The sequence below is a fragment of the Protopterus annectens genome, chromosome 8.part1, assembly GCF_019279795.1.
Source record: "Protopterus annectens isolate FY-2018-M chromosome 8.part1, PAN1.0, whole genome shotgun sequence".
Lineage (NCBI taxonomy): Eukaryota > Metazoa > Chordata > Ceratodontiformes > Protopteridae > Protopterus > Protopterus annectens.
In genome coordinates this window covers 277,532,787-277,553,532 of record NC_056742.1, presented here as the reverse complement: position 1 = coordinate 277,553,532, position 20,746 = coordinate 277,532,787, and the positions used below count along the sequence as shown (strand labels likewise).

The 20,746-nt window shown below is 40.3% G+C and overlaps 1 protein-coding gene across 1 annotated transcript in view; it reads right to left on the bottom strand.

The window, feature by feature from the left end:
• MCTP2 (multiple C2 and transmembrane domain containing 2) overlaps window positions 1-20,746 on the bottom strand; it is a 2,216,888-nt gene that overhangs the window by 976,181 nt on the left and 1,219,961 nt on the right. The window contains exon 11 of the mRNA XM_044081878.1: window positions 15,135-15,228. Coding sequence (XP_043937813.1) covers window positions 15,135-15,228 — 94 coding nt within the window. The remainder of the gene's footprint in view (window positions 1-15,134; window positions 15,229-20,746) is intronic.

Sequence of the window (20,746 nt, the reverse complement as noted above, 5' to 3'; positions counted from 1 at the left end):
AGACTGTACTGTGAAGCTATATCTCAGGTTAACAAGACTAGTATGCAAAGGTTTATGACCTGTTTCCCCTTTAGTTGTTGATGTACCACATGACTGTGGTATCGTCTATAAGCACTTGAAGAGGTCCCAGGGGCCAAAGATGTTTCAGAGTGTTGAGTGCATTCATCAGGGAAAGCATCTTCTTGACATTTATGTGCTTGTTTCAGTCTTTGGTGTCCAACACCCCTTGCACCTTTATCCCTCCTAAAACTATTCATTAAGCAAAGTCTGTTGTGTCTGTGTGACTGCTTTGGAGCATGGTGGGAGAAGGGGAGATCTGGATTTAAGGATATCTGTTGTCTCCACTAAATGATTTCTCTTCTGACAAATCCCAGCATTGGAATTTGAAAAGAAGGGTGTTGATGCTAGGGCCAAACAGGTTTCAGATTCCACTGTATCTTTATCATGTGGAGTTTTGCCAGGGGTATCATGAAAATCATAGATGCCATGAGACTCAAAATCCTAAGATATTCCTTCACGGTGACGGACGTTTGAGTGGAAAACCTTCGAACTAGATCTAAATAAAGGTCTATTTTTCCTGTGGAATAAAAGGTCTTTGAACTGATGTGTCTAGTCAACACCTCAGGAACACAATCTTGTGTGAAGGAGTCAAGAAATACTTTTAAATACTCTGTTGGAATCCCAGGTTGTGTAAGAGCTTTCTCATCCAAGACAGAGATTACTGACACTTTCAAAAAGACTCTGCAAAGATAAGAAAGTCATCTAAATATGGAAAAATGTGGATAACCTATAATCTGCAATGGGGGTATAACTGGAGATAGATAATTTGGGAACATTCCTGATGCAGTGGATAGTCCAAAGGGTAAGGAAGAGCGATTCAAACATGTTGGGCTATTCTTTGCTTTGGAAGGTTCAAGACTTCTTTACAGAACCCCACTGCCATTTCTTCTCAAATGTCTGTTTATCTGAATTTTGTTGAGACTATTTATAACTATAATATATTGTCCCTTGGATGATCTGGAAAAGGAGGGCTGAAAAATTGTAGAGATTCCCTGGATCAGCTTGCCCCTTTCATCATACTTTCTAATCATCTCTGCAGAAGAGGGGTCAAAACACTAAATCTCCATCAAAGGGAAAACTTAAAATCTAATTTTTATCATCATCTGGTTCTGAAAATTCTGCCGTGCAAACCTCCTCAAAACATTGCTAGTGGCCATAGCCTTGGAAGAAGTATCAACACAGTCATACACACACTGCAAATAATAGATAGTGAACTACACAATAGAGGAAACTAAGTTATTTAAAGCAGATTTTTCCTTACAAGAAGAAACTGCAGAAAAAACATTCCTCATGTTTCAACAATCTGTCAGAACAAACTTTAACATATAAGCCTGACAATTCAAAATTGTGAAAATAGAAGTTGCGGATGTATACAACTTTTCCTATATATATCAATAATACTCCCATCCTTATCAGAAAGAGTAGGACTGGAATTAACTAAGTGTTGAGTAGCAGTGGGATCAACTAAAGCTATAACTGTTGGATCAAGTTTAGGAATAGTATATAAAAATGTAAAAGACCTTCCCTCAGGAAACCGCATCAAATATAACTCTCCCTACTATCATTAGGGAACAGGTTCTTAATGCTCACTCTAGGGCCAAAAACACTGCATCAATGGGCCTAGACAATATCCCAGGATGCCTTCTAAATAGCATGAAACATGACCGATCAGGCCAGCTGGAATTGCTATTTAACTGTAGCCTCCAAACAGGCTTCATGCCTCATGAATGCAGAACAGCAACAGTCATCCCTCTGCACAAATGTGGGCCATCTAGAGATCTTGAAAACTACAGACCCATATATCTCACTAGTCTTATATGGAAAGCCATGCAAAGAATTATCATGGAAATGATCGATAATGATACAGTAAACCTCCAGACACTGGACCCAACCCTATTTGGTTTCATCTGGCGGCCGCGGTGGTGCAGCAGTTAGCGTTGCCGCCTTACAGCAAGAGGTTCTCCGGTTCGATCCTCGGCTGGGGTGCCTTCTGTGCTGAGCCCGCATGTCCTCTCTGTGGTTGCGTGGGTTTCCTCCGGTTTCCTCCCACATCCCAAAGACATGCTGTATGTGGATTGGACACTCTAAATTGGCCCTAGGTGTGAGTGTGTGTGTGTGCCTTCTGTGGAAGGTTGGGTGCCGGGCTGGCAACTCAACACTGTAAAACTCCACTGCCAATCATGAGCAGACAGGTGATCCGTTGTGGCGACCCCTAACAGGAAAAAGCCGAAAGAAAAAGAAGAAGGGCAGATCATGCCTACTCAACCTGGTGGACTTCTTTGAGAAGGATAATAAAGAAATGGATGAGGGAAAAATTGTTCACACTGCCTACCTTGACCTGGCCAAGGCATTTCACACAATACCCCACTAGGGCTTTGTTGACAAACTCAAGAGGTTAGGTACAAACTCATATGTCACCCGGTGGACAGTTAACTGGCTCACAGACAGGACCCAGGAAGTTAGAACTGGGGAGTCCACCTCTAAAAAGAGGCCAGTCACAAGTGGAGTCTCCCAGGGATAGGTCCTTGGACCACTCCTTTCTGGCATTTATTCCCTAAAGTCAAGACCAATGTCAGGGGTCTATGGCTGAGTAAATTTGCAGATGACTGCAAATTAGGAGTTGTCACAGAATCCCACATCAACACAAATGTTCTCCAGGAAGGGCTGACACAGACACAACTGGAGTCAGAGCCATGGACTAAAACTAAATCCCAAGAAATACGTAATAGTGTTCTTCAGGAAGTCATCCACTCCTGGTAACTAACATAGTGACAACACACTCTTTAGAGTTAATCCAGTAGTCAGGGACTTGGGGACACACAGACAGTAATCTATCCTTTGACCATCACATGCTCACAGTACTGAGGAGATCACATTCTATGTTGTGCAAGTTATAAACAAAGGTATGGCATCTAGGTCCAAGGAAGGCATTGCTCCACTGTATTTGACATTCATCAGACCTATCATTGAGTACACTTCCCCCTTTGGTATGTACCTAACCAGGCATACCCAACAAATGGAACGTCCACAGAGGTTCCTCACTAAAAGAATACAAGGCATACGTAAAATGTCCTGTGCAGGCCACCTCAAGGCCCTATCCCTGTATTCTGTCTCCTACAGGCTTTTGAGGGGAGATATATGCCTGGCATGCAAGGCATTGTCAGCCCCTACTCTGATGGACCTCCTGCATATCCACAAAACAAACAGCACAAGAATTGCCCATTCTAAAGACTTAAACCTTGGCTGTGATATAAATAAGACCTGCTGGAGAGACAGGCATGCATCCCAGAGACTACCCTGTCTCTGGAACAGGTTCCCCATCTATGTGAAGCAGAGTTCTTCCCTAATCCAATTCAAGTGTAACTTGAACAACTGGATGGAGAACAGGAAATTCATCTCTGACTTGGCACATACGTCTCTAATGGACACAGGCAACCTGCAAATGGTTAATCTCCCAGGCCCCTGCTTGTAAATGTTTAATCTTCCAAACCTCTGCTTACATTTATCAAGGGTACCAAAACTTGTCAGAGATTCGGGATGCATGGCTAGGCTTAAAAAGGCCCTTGTGATTGTTAGCCTAATAAATATTATGAACCTGTGAACCTCTGAGGAACTTTATACATTGTAAATGCCTTTTTCGGGGCAGCTGGTTGATTATCAGGAAAATTAGAGGCAGTAGCACACATAATCTAAAGTAGACAGAACAGGAGGAAAGGGTACAGGTTCTGGAAAATCTTTCTGTAACAACTCAGAGTATTTTTTGAGGGAGTAAGAAACCTCACTGAAAACACTTGCACATTCTAGCAATAGTCTCAGAGAGAAACAAACTCCCACATGGAGAATAAGAAAGTCAGCTCTCCTCTGAGTTTCAATCAAAAATCTGGGGGGAAAAACTATATCCATCCCTGTATCTTCCTGTTCAATTCAGAATATTGAATCTCGCCAAAAAAAAAAAAAAAAAAAAGGAATCCCTTTCTTTTCAACAGAAACTACTTTACAAGAAGGATAAATAGCCTGAATTAAACCCAGTAGACTACTCTTTTTTCTAAAGACATTTGAAGAAGAGTACATACATTCTTGGTTTTCTGTTTCTTTTTGACAGGAGAAATTGGGCCAACCATGTTACTAATGGCAGCAACTACTTCCCCAAGGATAGGCACAGTATTCTGGCACAACAGGGAAACCATCCTGATCCCGTTCCTAGGACCAACAAGAGTGGGTCTTCCTTGCTTAATGAGGGGATCCCAACAGCTGCAGAGTACATGTCTAGCCACCAGTCTATAGTGCTTGTATGTGCTACATGAAAGGGATCTGGGGTAAAAGATGAGTGGTCTCAGGTACAACAATGGCCACAGCAAAGTCAGCCACTTGTGGCTGAGGCAAATTGCTAGCCTGCTGTTGTGGCAAAGGCTGTTTGCTTAATTTTTTGTTTTTGTATCTGCAAAAAGTACTGACCATGGGACTGGCAGTCTGATCCATAGTTAAGCTGAAAATCGTGTCCCTTTCTTGGGGAAGACAAGCAGCAATTATCAGTAAACACTACCAGTCCACAAACATTACTACTTTGACAGAAAAACACACAGTAAAAAGCACCTTAAACACTATGCTGTCCCACAAAATAAAAATAAACAATTTTTTCCATGGAAAAAAAATTTCAGTTATGTTACACTACTTTTAAACTGACAGGAAAAAAATGAGTGCTCCATTTAAAAGTACATTATAGTCTCAATACAGTCCATTAGAACAAAACACTCGTAGCTTTAAAACAACTTTCCTGAATAGGAAAGTAATAAAACACCAACAAAATTAAGAAAATGGACTTTTTTCCCAAAAGGAACTTTTTGTCCATCAAATTTAGGCTCAAGCAGGCTGTCGATCCTCAAAAGCCTACAGGAGCATACTTTTCAGCAACAGTACAACTCTGATGGGCTTTGCATCCAAACTTGTCTTTTAGTAAGCTCAACTGGAGCTGCTTGACAGTTTGTGCATGCGGATGGTGCTCTGTAACTTTGGAAGCTGTCCTGTTGTTATTTCCTTGGCAGGACATAGACCTATATATCTCAGGGTACTGCAGTAGTGATCAATATGATGGACCACAGCTCTCTCTGTTCTGAGTCAGGCAGAAATAAGAACTGATTAATTAAGGACTCATTCATAAGACAGAAGAGGTCACTTATAAAGGTTCACTTACAACAGAGGGGGTGGGAGCTAATAAAAAAAATTTTACCTCCACCTATTTAAGTTGTCTTGTTAAATACCACTGTCTTCTTCTAGTTGCCCCTCTTATTATAATCTGACCATATATCTCTCTCTTTCTCTCTCTACTTTATGTGGCATGTCAGTAATCACAAAACCATCACTTTTGACCCCCAATTATTATTTATTATGGCCATCAGTCCATCTTGCTGTTTTAAAAATAGTAACTCTCCACTAAACCTTAACTTTTTAGGTAAAACTCAAGTTACCACTATTATTTATATCTAACTTCTCTAGTGCACACTGTGCATCTTTTCAATCTTTTCAATCTTACCTCTGTTACTAGCTGTTACTAATACCTAAAAAAATATAAAAGAAGTAGATTCTCTATCTGTTAAACCTAGCACTTGTCTACACAGTACTTATTACCTTGATACTATACCACTTGAAATGGCACTCAAAAAGTCAAACCCCCCCCTTCAAGTCCCCCCGCCCCCGGACTCTTTTTTTTTTTTTGTCTAGTCCTTTAGCATGCTCAGCTGGTGAACCTGGGAATATTGAGGATGTTACAAATTGCCTCACGCCAAACTGGAGCTGAGCTTCTCAACATATAGGACTGGCAACCAGTCAGGAGAGAAGGTTACCACACACAATAATATAGACCCAGTCTACATAGTACCCATCCATCACAAAATCATATACACACAACACACAACATACCTACCAAAACAGCAGAGGCCACCAAAGCAGACACCCAAAACACCCACACCCTCACACAACACACCTGCAACACATAGACCCCTCACAGTCGTGTCAAACAGGTAAGGAGAAGGTCACAGTAAGCTGCCTGTCGGGCGCCATCAGTCATTGTCCACCTGGTGTAAATATTGGGGACCTGGATGGCGATGAAGGAACATGAAAGAGAGAGAGACTAGCTCTCTGATTATGTGGTAGCTCCTTATGACCATGCTATGACCCTGATCCTACCAAGAATGATGCCACAATACAGAGATAAGATGATCAGCTTTTTTTTAACACTTGAACCTTAAACTGTGGTGTCTGTTCAAGGGATCCAAATGTCTGTCTGCCTGGGATGACATGCTGATCACGTTATAACTGCCCAAGTCTAAATCTCAAAATGCACGCATTAGGCCCTTCTCAGTATGGATGGACAACATCGATGTGTGCGAGTGACAGAAACCTTTCAAGGCTCCTGAGAGAGCACCCCACACTCAGGTTTTTTTTCTTATATCATGCGTTCCCCCCCAAAAAAATCACAACAAAGAAAGGAGGTGGGGTATCCATATTCATCAACATCCACACACACACCTCAAGACTGGTGCAGCACGCACGGCACATCGGAGACCAGGTGCTGGCCTTCCTGAAAACACTAGAGGGGATAATGTATCACCAAACACCATCATACATACTAGTGACTTCAATTACCCCAATAATATAGACAACTACTACTCAAGCCCAAACACCCCCCCAAAAAAAAAGTTCCAATCATTCAAACTAAAATGCCATGGAACAACTAGTAACCATCCCACAAGAGGAGAAGAAAAACATCATCACATCATCACGAAACATGGGAGCACACCAACACAACACCGAAGTATACCTCTCTGGTGAGATCAGATCACACAAACTCATCTCCCCACTGGTCCTCCTCCACCCCCCACCAAATAAAAAAAAAAGAAGACAGAAAAGAAGAACTTCAACTTCACCAAGACTACACTTAGTGTGACTAGTGGTTCCCTAAGGCCCCAGAAAACAAAAACAGTACTCAAGCAGCACTATCACTTGCCTTCTACTTCTACCAGCACCTGCAGCATGGATAAGGGCAATCCAAAGGCAAAAAAAGACTCTTACTGTACCAAGGCAAGCGTCCCAGTCCAGGACCCCCCACCCCAGCCAAACAAAACAAAACAAACAAAAGGCAGCTAGCTACAGATAGAGTAAAAAAAAAAAAAAAAAGGTAACAAAAAATCAATAGCTCTAAAAAAAACTAAAGCTCTCATAAAATCAGAAAAAGCAAAAAAAGAGAGAAAAAGCTAAAGAACTCAAAAAGACAATCATAAGGCCTTCTTTATAAGTAAAGAGACCTGGGAGGAAAAAAACCAACATGGATATGCAACTAACTATGATGATGATGTGAAGATTACTGATCCTACAGCCAACATGCTGGCTGACAGGTTCCAAAAGGAAACCCCCTCCCCCCCCCAAAGGGAGATCCCCAATATAAGCCGCATGCAGCCCCCAAACATCTCTCCAAAAGTGAGAACTGCTCTCTCAAAGCAAAAACACAGCATCCATGGGACCCTGATGGGTGTCCCACCGTGTGTGTCATGAACACACGAGGAATTAAACCCACAGCTAGGAGCTAGGACAGCTGTTTTATCTACCCAATCTGGTGGCCCTGCGGTGCCCAGTGGCAACTGGAAATGTGGTCCCACAACCGAAAGGCGAAATATCCGCCCTAAATTACCGAGCCCATTAGCTTGACAAGCCTTATCTGCAAAGCCATGGGAGGATCGTAATGGAGGGAATAAATGGACCGCAGACAATCAGTCCAAGAATTTGCAGAGTTTGGCTTTGTTCTTTTCGAATCATGCCTTTTAAACTGGCTGACTTTTTTCAAACGTCCATGAAGCCCATTGATGAGGGAAAGGAAGCCATACAGCCTACCACCCCACTGGCCACAGCCTCGATACAATACCCCAAAACGTTAACCCATACAAAACAAGATGGCTTAAATGTTAACCCATACATGAAAAAGATGGGGTCAGCAAACTGGCTGAGGTGACAGAACCCACAGGGTCAGAGTTGCTGGCGCCCATGTCAGACTCAAAGCCTGTCACAAAGTGGTGTACCACAGGCACTTTATTCCTGGCCTCTTTGTTTGGCATCTACTTTTAGTTTGTACAAAAAAGCAAAAAGGGCAGGATGATAAAAAACAAAGACAACAACTAAACTGGAAACTGAAATCATAGAGATAATCAGGATCACATCATATTGGTAAGAGGCATGGTCCAAAAAATGCAACCAAAAACAGAGCCATGGCCATGCATAAAAACCCAAAAATGCATAGTCATACCCTTCCAAAAAAGAAGTTATCAGACCTTAACAAAAATACCCTGATCCACTGAGTTGACAGAAGAAGTTATCAGGACCTGGGGAACCCAGGTTGATAGTAGTCTGTCATTCACCCATGCATGTATAAAGTAGTTAGGAAGACCTTCTACATTGCCCCACCTTATCATGTCAGATTCTCATCAGAGATCAAGGGGGTCATAGTCTCCCCCTACATCACACCATCAGACCCAATGATTTGAACCATTCGCCCACAAGGAGCTGCTGTCAAAACAAAAGTTCAGCAGCTGGGGCCACAAAAGTTCCTCACCAAAGGTAGAAAGGGTCTCAAACATCCACATCTGTCCTATGCTGCCCGGGGCTGAGAGAACTCCAGGTTGCACCTTACAAGGACCGCTGACTCAGAGCCCACGCCTCAAGGCATACCCAAAACCCATAAACCCAGCACAAGGCTTCTGCTCAAAAAATCTAGATCACTCAGAAGAGTCAGAGGGATCTTGGGCTTAAAGCCGGAGGTGCGCTATTAAAAGGAGGGCTGGCTGATGGGATTCATTAACCAAACAGAATGCGATGGAATGGAATAAAAATATGTGATGCAGAGCACCTGCTACTGCATTGCACAAAGAAAACAAAGGCATGGATGGGAGAACTAGATAGAGATACTAAATCAGGCCAGGTTACCTCCAGCTATGCTACAGCAAAGAACCATAGCAAAGGCAAAGCGATGCAATGGGTATAAGCCTATTGCAGATAAGTAAGTATGCTAGTATGAACCTATGAACCTAGATAGCCTAGTATGAATGACATCAATCTTAGTGCAGGAGATAGTAATGCATACAACTGTTTGGAAAAATGCATCTTAATGACAGTACCTTTAAGTTCAGATGAAAGTAGGAAGGAGTGCCAGAGAAGCAGAAGACAGCATGTAACAATGCAGGCAGTAGGCGGAAATTAAAAAGACCTTTAATGTATCAAAGGAACAAATAAAAAATGATTTATGGCATGACATGGCTTGGTAATGTTACAATGCAACTTTAGGAATCTGGGTAGGAAAAAGGGGGAGCTACAAGCAGTGATGCAGGAGTGGATGTAGTCCACTGGCAAGAAAGAAGGGGATATGGAATCACTTTGGTTTAGGATACTTATGAATGGCACAGATTTATGGAGGCAGAAAGCATACAGAAAAGCATCAAATGCAAAACCAGAGAGGAGGAGCAATATTACCCTGTGAAGTAGTCAATGGAATGGGCATGGTCAGAATTTAGGGTATGATACACATGCACCAAACTCAAGGCAAGTTAAAGATGAAGGATGGCAGACCATGGCGCAGAATAAAGACGTGAGGTGGGAAGAAAATGGATATATGCATAGGGATATGAATGTGGCAGAAGCAGACTAATAGAGTATATACTTCAAAGTAGAGATGCCATAGGAACTGACTGAGGTTTTGGACCATGGGCAATTAAGCCAGCTAAGGGGGGGGGGACTACACAAAGAACAGAATTTTGAATATACTATGATGAAAGGCAGGGAAAGCAGTAATACCAAGATGAAAATGCCATTAGTCAACAGTGATCATACCACTCTATGTTTCAGAGCTGGCAGAACAGTAAGAAAATAAAGACAATAAATGTGTGGGATGCTAGGAAAGAGGATTATGCTAAGATGGCAAGAGGGTCAGAAATAAGTAAGGGGGCTGGAATGCAAATTAAGGAAATAAATAACTCATGGGAAGAGTATAACAAAAATGTTGATGGCCGAGGCAAATCTTTAATACATTTATTAAAGATCTGTCTCCGCCATCAATTGTTTTATTAATATTATATTTAAGTGTAATTGTATATATAACTTATAGGAATAGGTCAGGGACTGAGTAATCAAGGCCAAGCAAGAGAGTATGAGGAAAAGGCAAAATGACAAAACAAGACCAATGTGGCTAGCATAGAATAATGTAATGCTAGCACTTAGGATAAAAGGTGGGGCAGTGAAGGAATGGAAGAGAAGAGAAGGCAAGGGGTATGAGGGACAGTAAAAGAAGGCAATAAAAAGGTGAGAGGAGCAAATATATCAGTCAAAAAGGAGTGGGAAGAAGGGTGCAAGCAGGGGAAAAAATGCTACTAACACTGCAGATATTTCACATTTGCAGTTTCTCCAACAGTTGCTCGACAAGGGCATGACTGCACTAATGCAGCGGTGTTATGATTGCCTCTATGGGGGTAGGGGGTTACTTAAAACACAACTATTTATTTTTGTGCGAGAAACCATCAATCACAATGTTGTTGTTGTTGTGTCTTTCGGCTTTTCCCGGTTAGGGGTCGCCACAGCGGAACTCCGGTCTGCTAATGACTGGTAGTTGATTTTTACATGCCGAGTTACCAGCCCTGATGCACAACCTTCAATGAAGGTACGCCCATTCACACATGTCTCCATGCAGAAGATGCTCTAGCTGAGAATCAAACTGGACAGCATCTTACTGTGAGGCAACAATGCTACCGCAGCACCACCACTGCGTATATATGCAAATAATCAATTTTAGCACTATTTTATTTTTATTTTTGCTATAACATTTTTTATTTTGTTTTACATGAAACTTAATCAAATATTAATTTGGATTTCATGGGATTGTTGTCATACTTTTATGTAGTGTGTTGATTTCTATAACTATTGTATTTGTCATTTTATACTTTTTCACAGTTGTCCTATGCTTGTTTTACAGTAACTATGCCAGTCACATTTGTTTTACATGTGCTAATTGTTTTATACTACATATTTTCTCTAAAGTAAACAAGCTCATTGCATGATACTAGCTTTCTGCAATATTTTTCAGATGTTAACTGCTTGTCTTATTTTATATGTTCTCACCACTGTAACTATACTACCTGTTTGTTGTAGGACACATTTTTGCGAACTTCTAATTGGTTATACAAATGCTCGCAGCTTATGATGACGCACTAATGATGCATTTTAATGTAATATTTGTATTTTTCTTGTAATTGTATTTGCCTTTTGGCATGGTTTGTGGCTGAAATGGGTGTTTTGTCTAGCTCATTTACCTGGTTAACATAGATGAAATAAATAAATATGCATTTTAGATATAGAGAAAACAGGAAGGAAGGGACATACCAGGCCAGGCTAAATAAAGACTGAAAGGAGATCACAGAAGACATGGAAAAAGCAGAAATACTGAAAGAACACTTCACTTCAGTTTTCACAGTGTATTTATTTGTGCATGCAGTTAGCAGGTAAATTCCAACTAAGTGCAGCCCATTTTCAGTGAAAGCCCGTGGAGAAATGCTTGATAGGAGATACAAAAATTGCTCAGGTTATTACAAACAAATAATATTTAAATATGACTGGCATTTTTTTATAAACAAGACCCATCTGCGATAACCATGTGAAATATCAGTGAGTCTCAAAACAAGGAGACTGAACAGCCAAAAGATAGGCCATACATATACAAAGGCCGAGATGTCATTTCTTAGGATATTCCCTTTTCTCTGAGGTATTCCATTCTTTGAGTTGGCATATACAAATTCAGGGGTGTGCTGGGGCTAAGGCAAATTGCTAGCCTGTGGGGCTTACATCCCCCAACAGAAGTTTAAAACGAAAGAGAGATTTTCAAAATTCACACTTCTCCCATATTTTCAGTCTTTTTTTTTTTTTTTTTGCGTTGTCAGTACTCGGCTTTTCAAGTGCCAGCATTTCAGTAGGGAGCCTTCATCTGCACATAGTACAATAAAAACTTATACCCATTAATGAATTACAGATACTGCACTCAAACATAGGTATGAAGCAGCAACACGACTGGTACAGTGGCAACATGCAGTACAGCCAATCTACAAACCCCATGCAAGTCATATGTACACAGCATAACAAATGTACACATGGAATTAAGAGAGATACTAGTTCAGAAAACAGTACATAGTAAGAAAGAGCATCAGGATCTATACAAAGGTAGTTCATGTAATTAATTACGTGATGCCATACTCTTATTCTAGTGGGGTTTGGAATAATGGGTTTACCTCACTGATATAAGGTACACAGTTTGATTCTCACCTTTATGACGGTGCATTTGGCATTATAAGGTGAAAACCTTAACCATTAACACATGGAAGAGGGTTCATTTCTAACCCAGGATTTTTGGCTTTGAATAATATGGCCCTTTAGGGCAGTTAGGCTAGTATGCAGACATCTCTTGAAGGATGCCCTTGACAATGTTATGAGTATTCAATAAAATGGAACTGGGAGATGATCCATAGTTCTGATACCACTGAGATGAACATAGAGTTAAATTGTTAGAGATTCAGGTGCATGCAATTTAATGGCTAGCAGACTGTAGGTTGCAATGGGGTAGACACTCTTCGGTTACACATGAAGACCCCCATGTTGCTACTGCATGGAAAGCTTAAATCTTGTAGGTGAAAAAAGCTGTTGGTCAAACATGATCTACTTCTAAGAGTGGGTTATAGGAGAACTTAACAGGAGGGTATAGGCTGATGCAGTATATATAGTGTTCACCATGGTCTCAGAGTCAGCTTTGAGCAGGTGACTGCTAAGAAACCTGAACAGCTCAAGGGCTGGATGAAGACTGAGAAACTGGAATGCTGCTAAGATAAAGAGTAGTACACAGAAGATTGCGGTGAAAAGGGAAATGCCAGAAGAAAAGTGACTAGTACAGTACTAGTACAGTACTGCAGAGGTTATTTCTGGGTCAAATGCTGTTTATTGTGTCTGTTTCAGACATAACACATGAGGGAACAAAGAAATGCATGAAACTTTCACTGGTGATGTAAAGATACATTCAGCAGTAGAGAATGGGGGAAGAATGTAAGGAAGAATTTAATAAAGCTATCCGAGTGGGCAGAAAGACAGCAACTGCGGTACAGGTTCAAAAGAGTCAAATAAAAAGTATTGCAGTTGGGGCAAAACTATCCCTATAAAAAAAGAGTACTGATGGAGTTCAACTGATGGTAAAAGAACAAGAAATGGATCTGTGGGTATTGATCACACCTGGAATGGACCACCAGGAGTAAAATACTGAGGCAGCGACAGCAGATAACAAAATTCAATACTGAGTTCTCAAAGGGATAAATGCTACAAACAAAGATTATGTACCTGCTTGACCAGGTCATGGGCAGACCACGCCTTGAGTACTATGTGCAGTCCTGGAGGGAATACAAGGGGATGTACATCAGACCACAGAAACTCACATAAAGGGTAATGGGATGGGCAGTAAAAGATATAGCTAGACAGTAAATGAGCTGAAGCTCTTCATTCTAGAACACACAATAGATAAGGGATCATAGTAAAGAGGAAGCAGGAGGGAAAGATGAAGGACTGCTTGCAAACGATTTCAGTAGGCCAGTACATATTGGATTTGCAAATGTAGTTTAAACTACTTCCTCATGGCTAAGATTATGGACTTCTACAATGGGTGGTGAAAAGGGAATCCCTAGATGTGTGCAAAAGTGCACATATGTTAAGAAAGGATAAAGGGGAATAAAAGTAGGCAGAATGCTAAATGCACTTAAACAGTACCCTAGATAGGATTAAATGTCAACTTCTATCATCAAGCAGATGCAATGTAACACATTTCACAAATAAAAGTGCAGCAAAGTGAGAGTACATCAATAAGGCTGTAAGAAGGAGAGGTGTCAGTGAGCCAGAGCAAGATGGGTGGACAATATCAAAACTCTGCAACTTCCATTGTGTCTTTATGCATGCTAGTGAAGCTCTGTGATGCCAACTGTATACTTACTGTTGGGAAAGGGGGAAGTGGAGATTCAGCATTGATTTCAGGATTATGTATCTCTAGTACTGTCCAATGATTGACTAAGCAATGCAGCAAAATTAAGATCCAGGGAAGAATATTTCACAAAGTACTTGCTATGCTCATCAGACTCATAGTTGAGGTTGAAGACAAAAAAGAACTTGGTAGATACTCATATGAAGGTGCTGGACTTTAAAAGAAGAAGAAAAAAGAAACTGGAGGTATGATGAAACAGAACACTGTCCTTTAGGTAGTTGTATGTGAGGGACAAACAAAGAAAATAGAAAACCCAGCAGTTTTGGAGGAAATTGGACAACCTGGAGATTGACTCGATATGGGGGAATATAAGGATTTCAGTCCTGTCAAACTTACTGGGAGGCAGACTAAGAACAATAACTGGAAGAAGAATTCAATAAAATATCAATGTGACCAAGGGGCAAGCACCTTGCTGGGGAAGAGGCTTCGCTGGGACATTTTGCTGAGATGGTGTGGTTGTTTAAAGTGGGCAAAAATCAGCACAGTACTGTACCCTGGAGATATCATGCTCAGCTTACAGAAAATTCCTCCACTGTTGTATAAAGGAAGACAAACTTACAATAAGGTGGTTTAGCAACTGAGACAAACAGAAACAGGGGTTTGGCTGAATTACCCGGATTAAGTGGTGGTGTTACAGAAATGAAGGTGATGGTGATAAGCAACCTAGAATACTCATAGAGATTACTGGTGCAACAGATGCATTCAAGAGTTAAAGTATCGAAACAAATGGAGAAAAAATGCCGTAGGACAAACTAACCAAAACAAAACTTCTGGTACTGCTGATGTCTTCATGAAACACACACAGCAAGCTGCATACGTTAGAAACAAAACTTTAATAAACACAAGTTAAGCATTTTTATTCCATGTAATGTAGAGTACTCTATATAATATACAGTATACATACAGAGGGAGGCAGTGAAAATATAAACAAGAAAGGAAAAACTAGACAGCACTCTGTTTAGCAAAATAATCCTAGTACCTGAAAGGTCTGCAGCTCGAAGGTCCACTGCTTGAATAACTTTTACTTGTAGAAAGCCAATGTCTTTCAAATTCTTAAAGGAATTCTTCAGATGCTGTGGGTCAAAACAATAGCAATCAATTTAAGTGCTTTGTAATGAGACTTCTCAGAATTTCATAGGTTAAATTTGACCAATAAGAACTTCATTAAATGTATATCAAAAGAAAAAAAACTAGAACCAAAAACAGATACACAAACTAAGTAAGGTCACTGAAAAGCAGAGAAATATATTAAATTTATTGTGCTTTTGTCTCTTGTATGTAATACAACTTCATTAGAAAATACATACAATGCAAAACATGACTAGCTTGCAATTTAATTAAATTATTTATTGATATTATAAGCACTACTATTAGTCCTTAAAAGCTAAAGTATGACAAAAACTATCCAGCATAAACTTATTGCCAATTTTATTTTTGCATATAGCAAAAGCTGTTAAAACATTTGATCTCTATAATCATACACTTTAAGGACTGTCTGATGTATGTCATGAGTATTCCTGTCTTCTCCAACTACTTTTAAACACACACTCTCTGAAGTCCTTTTTTGTTCCTAATGAATAATATATGTATGATTCTATCGTCTATTCTAAAACACCTCTTTCTGAAAGCAGAAAATTACCCAGAGACACCAAAACATTTCATTATGACCTTCATCTCCTTTTTTACAGTGTGTGTGTGTGTGTGTGTGTGTGTGTGTGTGTGTGTGTGTGTGTGTGTGTGCGCGCATACATAAATACACACATATATACACATACACACACACATATCTATATATATATATATATATATATATATATATATATATAGAGAGAGAGAGAGAGACAGATACACTAAATAGGTAAACACCAGATAACATCAAAACAGTAATTATTTTAATTGATTATGCTAATAATCATAAACAAGAACTAGGCATAATTAGCTTGGATCTAGACAAAGCCAGTAAATTGATCTTATTTACCTAAATTATTAAAAATATACAGGTTTCCAAGTAATTTTATATATTTTATTAACAAATAAGAATGGATTTTGATAAATATGATTAAACTGTAGGTTCATAGGTAGGTACTAGGCTATTGGCCCTAGGGCCTATATAAGCCTAGCCAAATGGTACCCTGGCTTTCGCCACCGAAGAAAATTATTTTCCTGTGCCCCTGTTGAGCAGAGCCACAGAAGTGATCCCGTGAATTTCCTATCTCCCATTCAATCATCAAGATTTTTCTTGAAGAGTGCTAATGAGGAGGTTTGTTTGATATAGATAGGTTGTTTGTTCCAGAGTATGGGAAGTCTCTGGGACAGGAATCTATCCCTCCGGCATGTTCTGTTTATTGTGGTGACAAGGTTGAGGTCCCTAGAGCGTGTGGCTCGAAGGGATTGGGATTTCTTTAAGTGGAGCATGTCCAATAGCTCTGGGTTTGACACAGCTTTGTATGTTAGGCAGAGATCGCCTCTGAGTAGGCGATATGTGACGGAGTAAAGCTGGAGTTTGTTTGAGACAGTCTGCGTAGAGCATCTGTTTGAGGCCGGTGATCCTCTTTGTGAGGTATTTCTGCGGCTTTTCCAGTTGTTGTAGATGTCTTGTGAGGGACATACCAAAAGGGGCATTGTACTCTATAATGGGTTTAATGAGTGATGAGTAGAGGGGAACAATGACCTCTTTTTTCCTGGATGAGAAACCTTTTGTGGTGAGGTGTGCCACGCAGAAGGATTTCCTGACTACTGTGGTGATAGGAGAGACTACTGTACACCTCTGTCCCAAGGTCTCTTATCACACTTTCGGTGTTAAGTAGACTACCACCTATGTGGTAACTCATGGGTACAGAGTTTTTACCAAAAGGGATGACAATGCACTTTTTGGCATTGAGCTTAAGGCCATGGCTTTGACACCAGGCATCTGTCTCAGTGAGGCCCTTCTGTAGGATGTCCACATCGTTAGGAGTTTTGATTATGGCTCCTAGTTTGCAGTCATCTGCAAAACTTTGTTAGCCAAAGACCTTCTGTGTTAGCCTGTACTTCATAGAAGTAGATAACAAACAGGAGAGGACCCAGGACTGAACCCTGTGATACTCCACTTGTCATTGGTCTGAAGCTGGATTTAGAGTCTACTACTTTCACGGTGTGGGTTGTGTCAATGAGCCAGTCAGCAACCCATCTTGTGACATAGGGATTTATACCTAGTTTAGTGAGTTTATCTATAATTCCAGAGTGGGGGATGGTGTTGAAAGCCTTGGCGAGATCAAGATAGGCTGCGTGAACCACCTTACCCTCATCTATGGCTTTGGTGACTGCTTCAAAGAAATCTATCAGGTTTAGGAGACATGACTTGCCTTTTACAAACCCGAACTGGGTAGGGTCCAGAGTTTGGAGATTACCAATGTCATTGTTTATAAGTTCCATGATTATATGTTCCACAGCCTTGCAGACCAGGCTCGTCAGGCTAATGGGGTGGTAGTTCCTGGGGTATGACTTGGCTCCCCCTTTGTGGAGTGGGATAACCATTGCTGTATGCCATTCAGTGGGCACAAAGCTTGAGGTGAGGCTATGATTGAACATGGTACCTAGGTGGGGTGCCAGTTCGTTCTGTAGTTCGTGCAGAACGCAGCCTGGGATGTGATCATTTCCCATGGATGCTGTGTTCTTGGCTTTGGAGAGTGTTTTCTACCTGTGCAGCCATGATTACAGGAACTTTGCATTCTTCCGGTATAGAGATGGGCCCTTTCGGGTGTGAGAGAGGGGTAAAGTTAGCAATGAAACTATCTGCCAGGATGTTGGTAATATCAGTTGGTTCTGTATATTTAGTGTCATTGTGCTGTAACTCAGAGCAGATCTGAGGGTTGCCATTGAGATTCTTGACATAGCTATAGAATGGTTTGTGGTTGTCTTTAGAATCAGTGGCGATTTTTTTTTCGTAACTAGCTTTGGAGGATTTTATGAGGGATCTCACCTTCTTACTGAGGCTGACCAGGGAGTTCCTCCAATCATGGGATTTTACTCTTTTTTTGCAACAGTTTCTTTCTTCTGTTGTAGAATTTGTTTATGGCAGGGGATCACCAGATTGGCTTCCTTTTTTTGGAGGATAGCATCTTGGGTCCATTAGGGATTGCACGATCCATGCACTCATGTAAGTGCTTATAAAGTATATTTGTATAGGATTCAGCAGTCGTACCTCTCTTGTCCATCAGCATGGGTGTCGTGAAGTTTGCCACTTCCGTCTTAAGAAGCGTGAAGTTTGCTTTGGAAAATTTTTTTACGGTGGTTTCCCTAATGGGGAGTGGGGTGGGATGTGGATGTCTAGGGTGATTAGCTTGTGGTATGATTGTAGCTTTGATTTTTATTTTATTTCTCAGTCAATAAAGGCAAGTAAGGGCACAATACAAAGTTGTCCCTGCCTTCCTTTATTGTATGCTTTGGCAATTGAGTCTCTAGTAAATTACATAAAACTCATCAACAGTATAGTAGGTGTTACAAAAGTTAATACTGCCAGCCCAGCTATCTAGAATTTTGTAAATAATTCTGTCATTTGTGAATACTGATATGATTCATACAAAAGTATGTCTAAAGGTGTAAAGTACTGAGCTAAAATGTAACCACAGTATGCCTGCTGGCTTAGACTAGAAATGTAGATACACTATTATAATTGTGTAAATGTCTATGAACATATAGAGGGTCAACTTGCAAAACCTCAAGAAAATAAGTTGAAATTAAATTGTTTTATGATTGTGCTATACAAGTTATCTCTCAGTTTCAGTTCAGTAGCAGAGACAATGTCTAGAGCTACAAGTTTTTGTATTGTCTTAGAAGAGAAGTAATTACTAGGTTTGAGATTCACAAGTGTTTTACTGCTTTATGACTTTCTAGCAACTGCACAGCTCTGAGCAAACATCTGAAGGATATGTATTTTTCACAAGGAGATGTCAAATAATACACTGGTGGTTTAGCTTGGGAACTAAAGTCAGGTGACAAAAAGTGATGTCATCCAAGATAACTCAGAAGTAATATTTGTTATTAATTTATGAACTCAGACAGAGACTGGGCATTTTGTATTATGTCTTTGACCTAGCAAGAACATCTACTCATCACTACCTTCTGTACTTCTGCCTACGTGTTGTTCTGTAAGTAGGTTTTTAGGACGTAGTAACTCTTTTAGATTCAGACAGGAATATAGCACAGTAGTATAGTACAGTACAGCTTAGATGTTTTATTTATTTATGTGAGACTGTCCTGCAATGTTGTTTTAAATATTTCCTGTGATTCTAAAATCTGAAGTCACTGTGATTACATATTTACTATTGTCTTGTTCTTTTATTAAATATTAAACATATTTAAACCTTTTAATTGTGGCTGGTCTGTTTTAGAGATATTTAAGCTCTTAGTGTACTTGCATATCTATATGGTGACACTGTACAGACCACTCCTAAGTAGCCTTGCTCTTGGTCAGACTACCATTTGGGGTAATAGTAACATTGCACAGTAGGATTGGACACCCTTTGTTAAGGGCCTTAAGTAGTAGCTGATAAAGAGTTGTCTGGTGGCAGTCAGAACTACCTTACAGTCTGGGCAGAAGGGGCACAGCTAATAAACCTGTGCCAGCCTTTCCCAGGTGTGTGTGTGTGTGTGTGTGTGTGTGTGTGTGTGTGTGTGTGTGTGTGTGTGTTTGTATATTAATCAAATCTCAAAGTGTGTGTGTGTCAGCTACTTGGGCAGGGACACAAAGCACTGGTTGGACAGAGAGGGTGATGTCAGCTACTTGGGCAGGGACACAAAGCACTGGTTGGACAGAGAGGGTGATGAAGGTTTTCGCTTGGCCACTCAGCTGAGATCTCAACCCTATAGCTCTGCCAGTGGGAAGTCTTAATGGGGATCGGGAGAAACCAGACTCAGACTGACTGTGATCTTTGTGTGCTCTTAAGGGAAATTGCACTTTACTGTGTGTGTGTACTTGTCATCCTTCCAGTATGCACATCCCCCACTGTTGGCAGTGGTGAGGATTGAGGCTCCTTGATTACTGGGCCAGTACAGGGGGCATCACAGCAGGATTTAAAATAAATAATTGATATTCTTTGAAAGTTCAGTTAATTGTTCAGCATACAATGTTAATAGGTAATATTGATTCTTCACTAACAAATATAAAAAAATAATTTAAAATATTTTGAGCTGATGTCAAGTTAAACTTTTAATGAATAAAGGATACATGGATGCATGTTGGTCACTGCAAACACACACCTCCATTTATTTTATAAAACAAATAAGGGCTTTCGTCTTGATTAAGAGAATTCCAAGCTAAATAAACATTCAAAATTCAAGCATTAAACTCAACAAGAATTAAAGTGGTAAATCCATTTGGATGCCATGTCTGCACCTGGTTTAAATGATGGTCTTCACTAAAAATCCTTCCACTAGATAATGATGTCTCATATTTTAACCATACTTTCCTTACCTTACTTGATAAACTAGCCCCTCTCCAAACCAAATGCATCAAAACTAATCCCTGCCCCTGGCTATCCCAAGAAACTAAACTGATAATGATTCAATGAAACAAAAATTGGAAACTCTACCAAAAACAAAAAAAAAAAC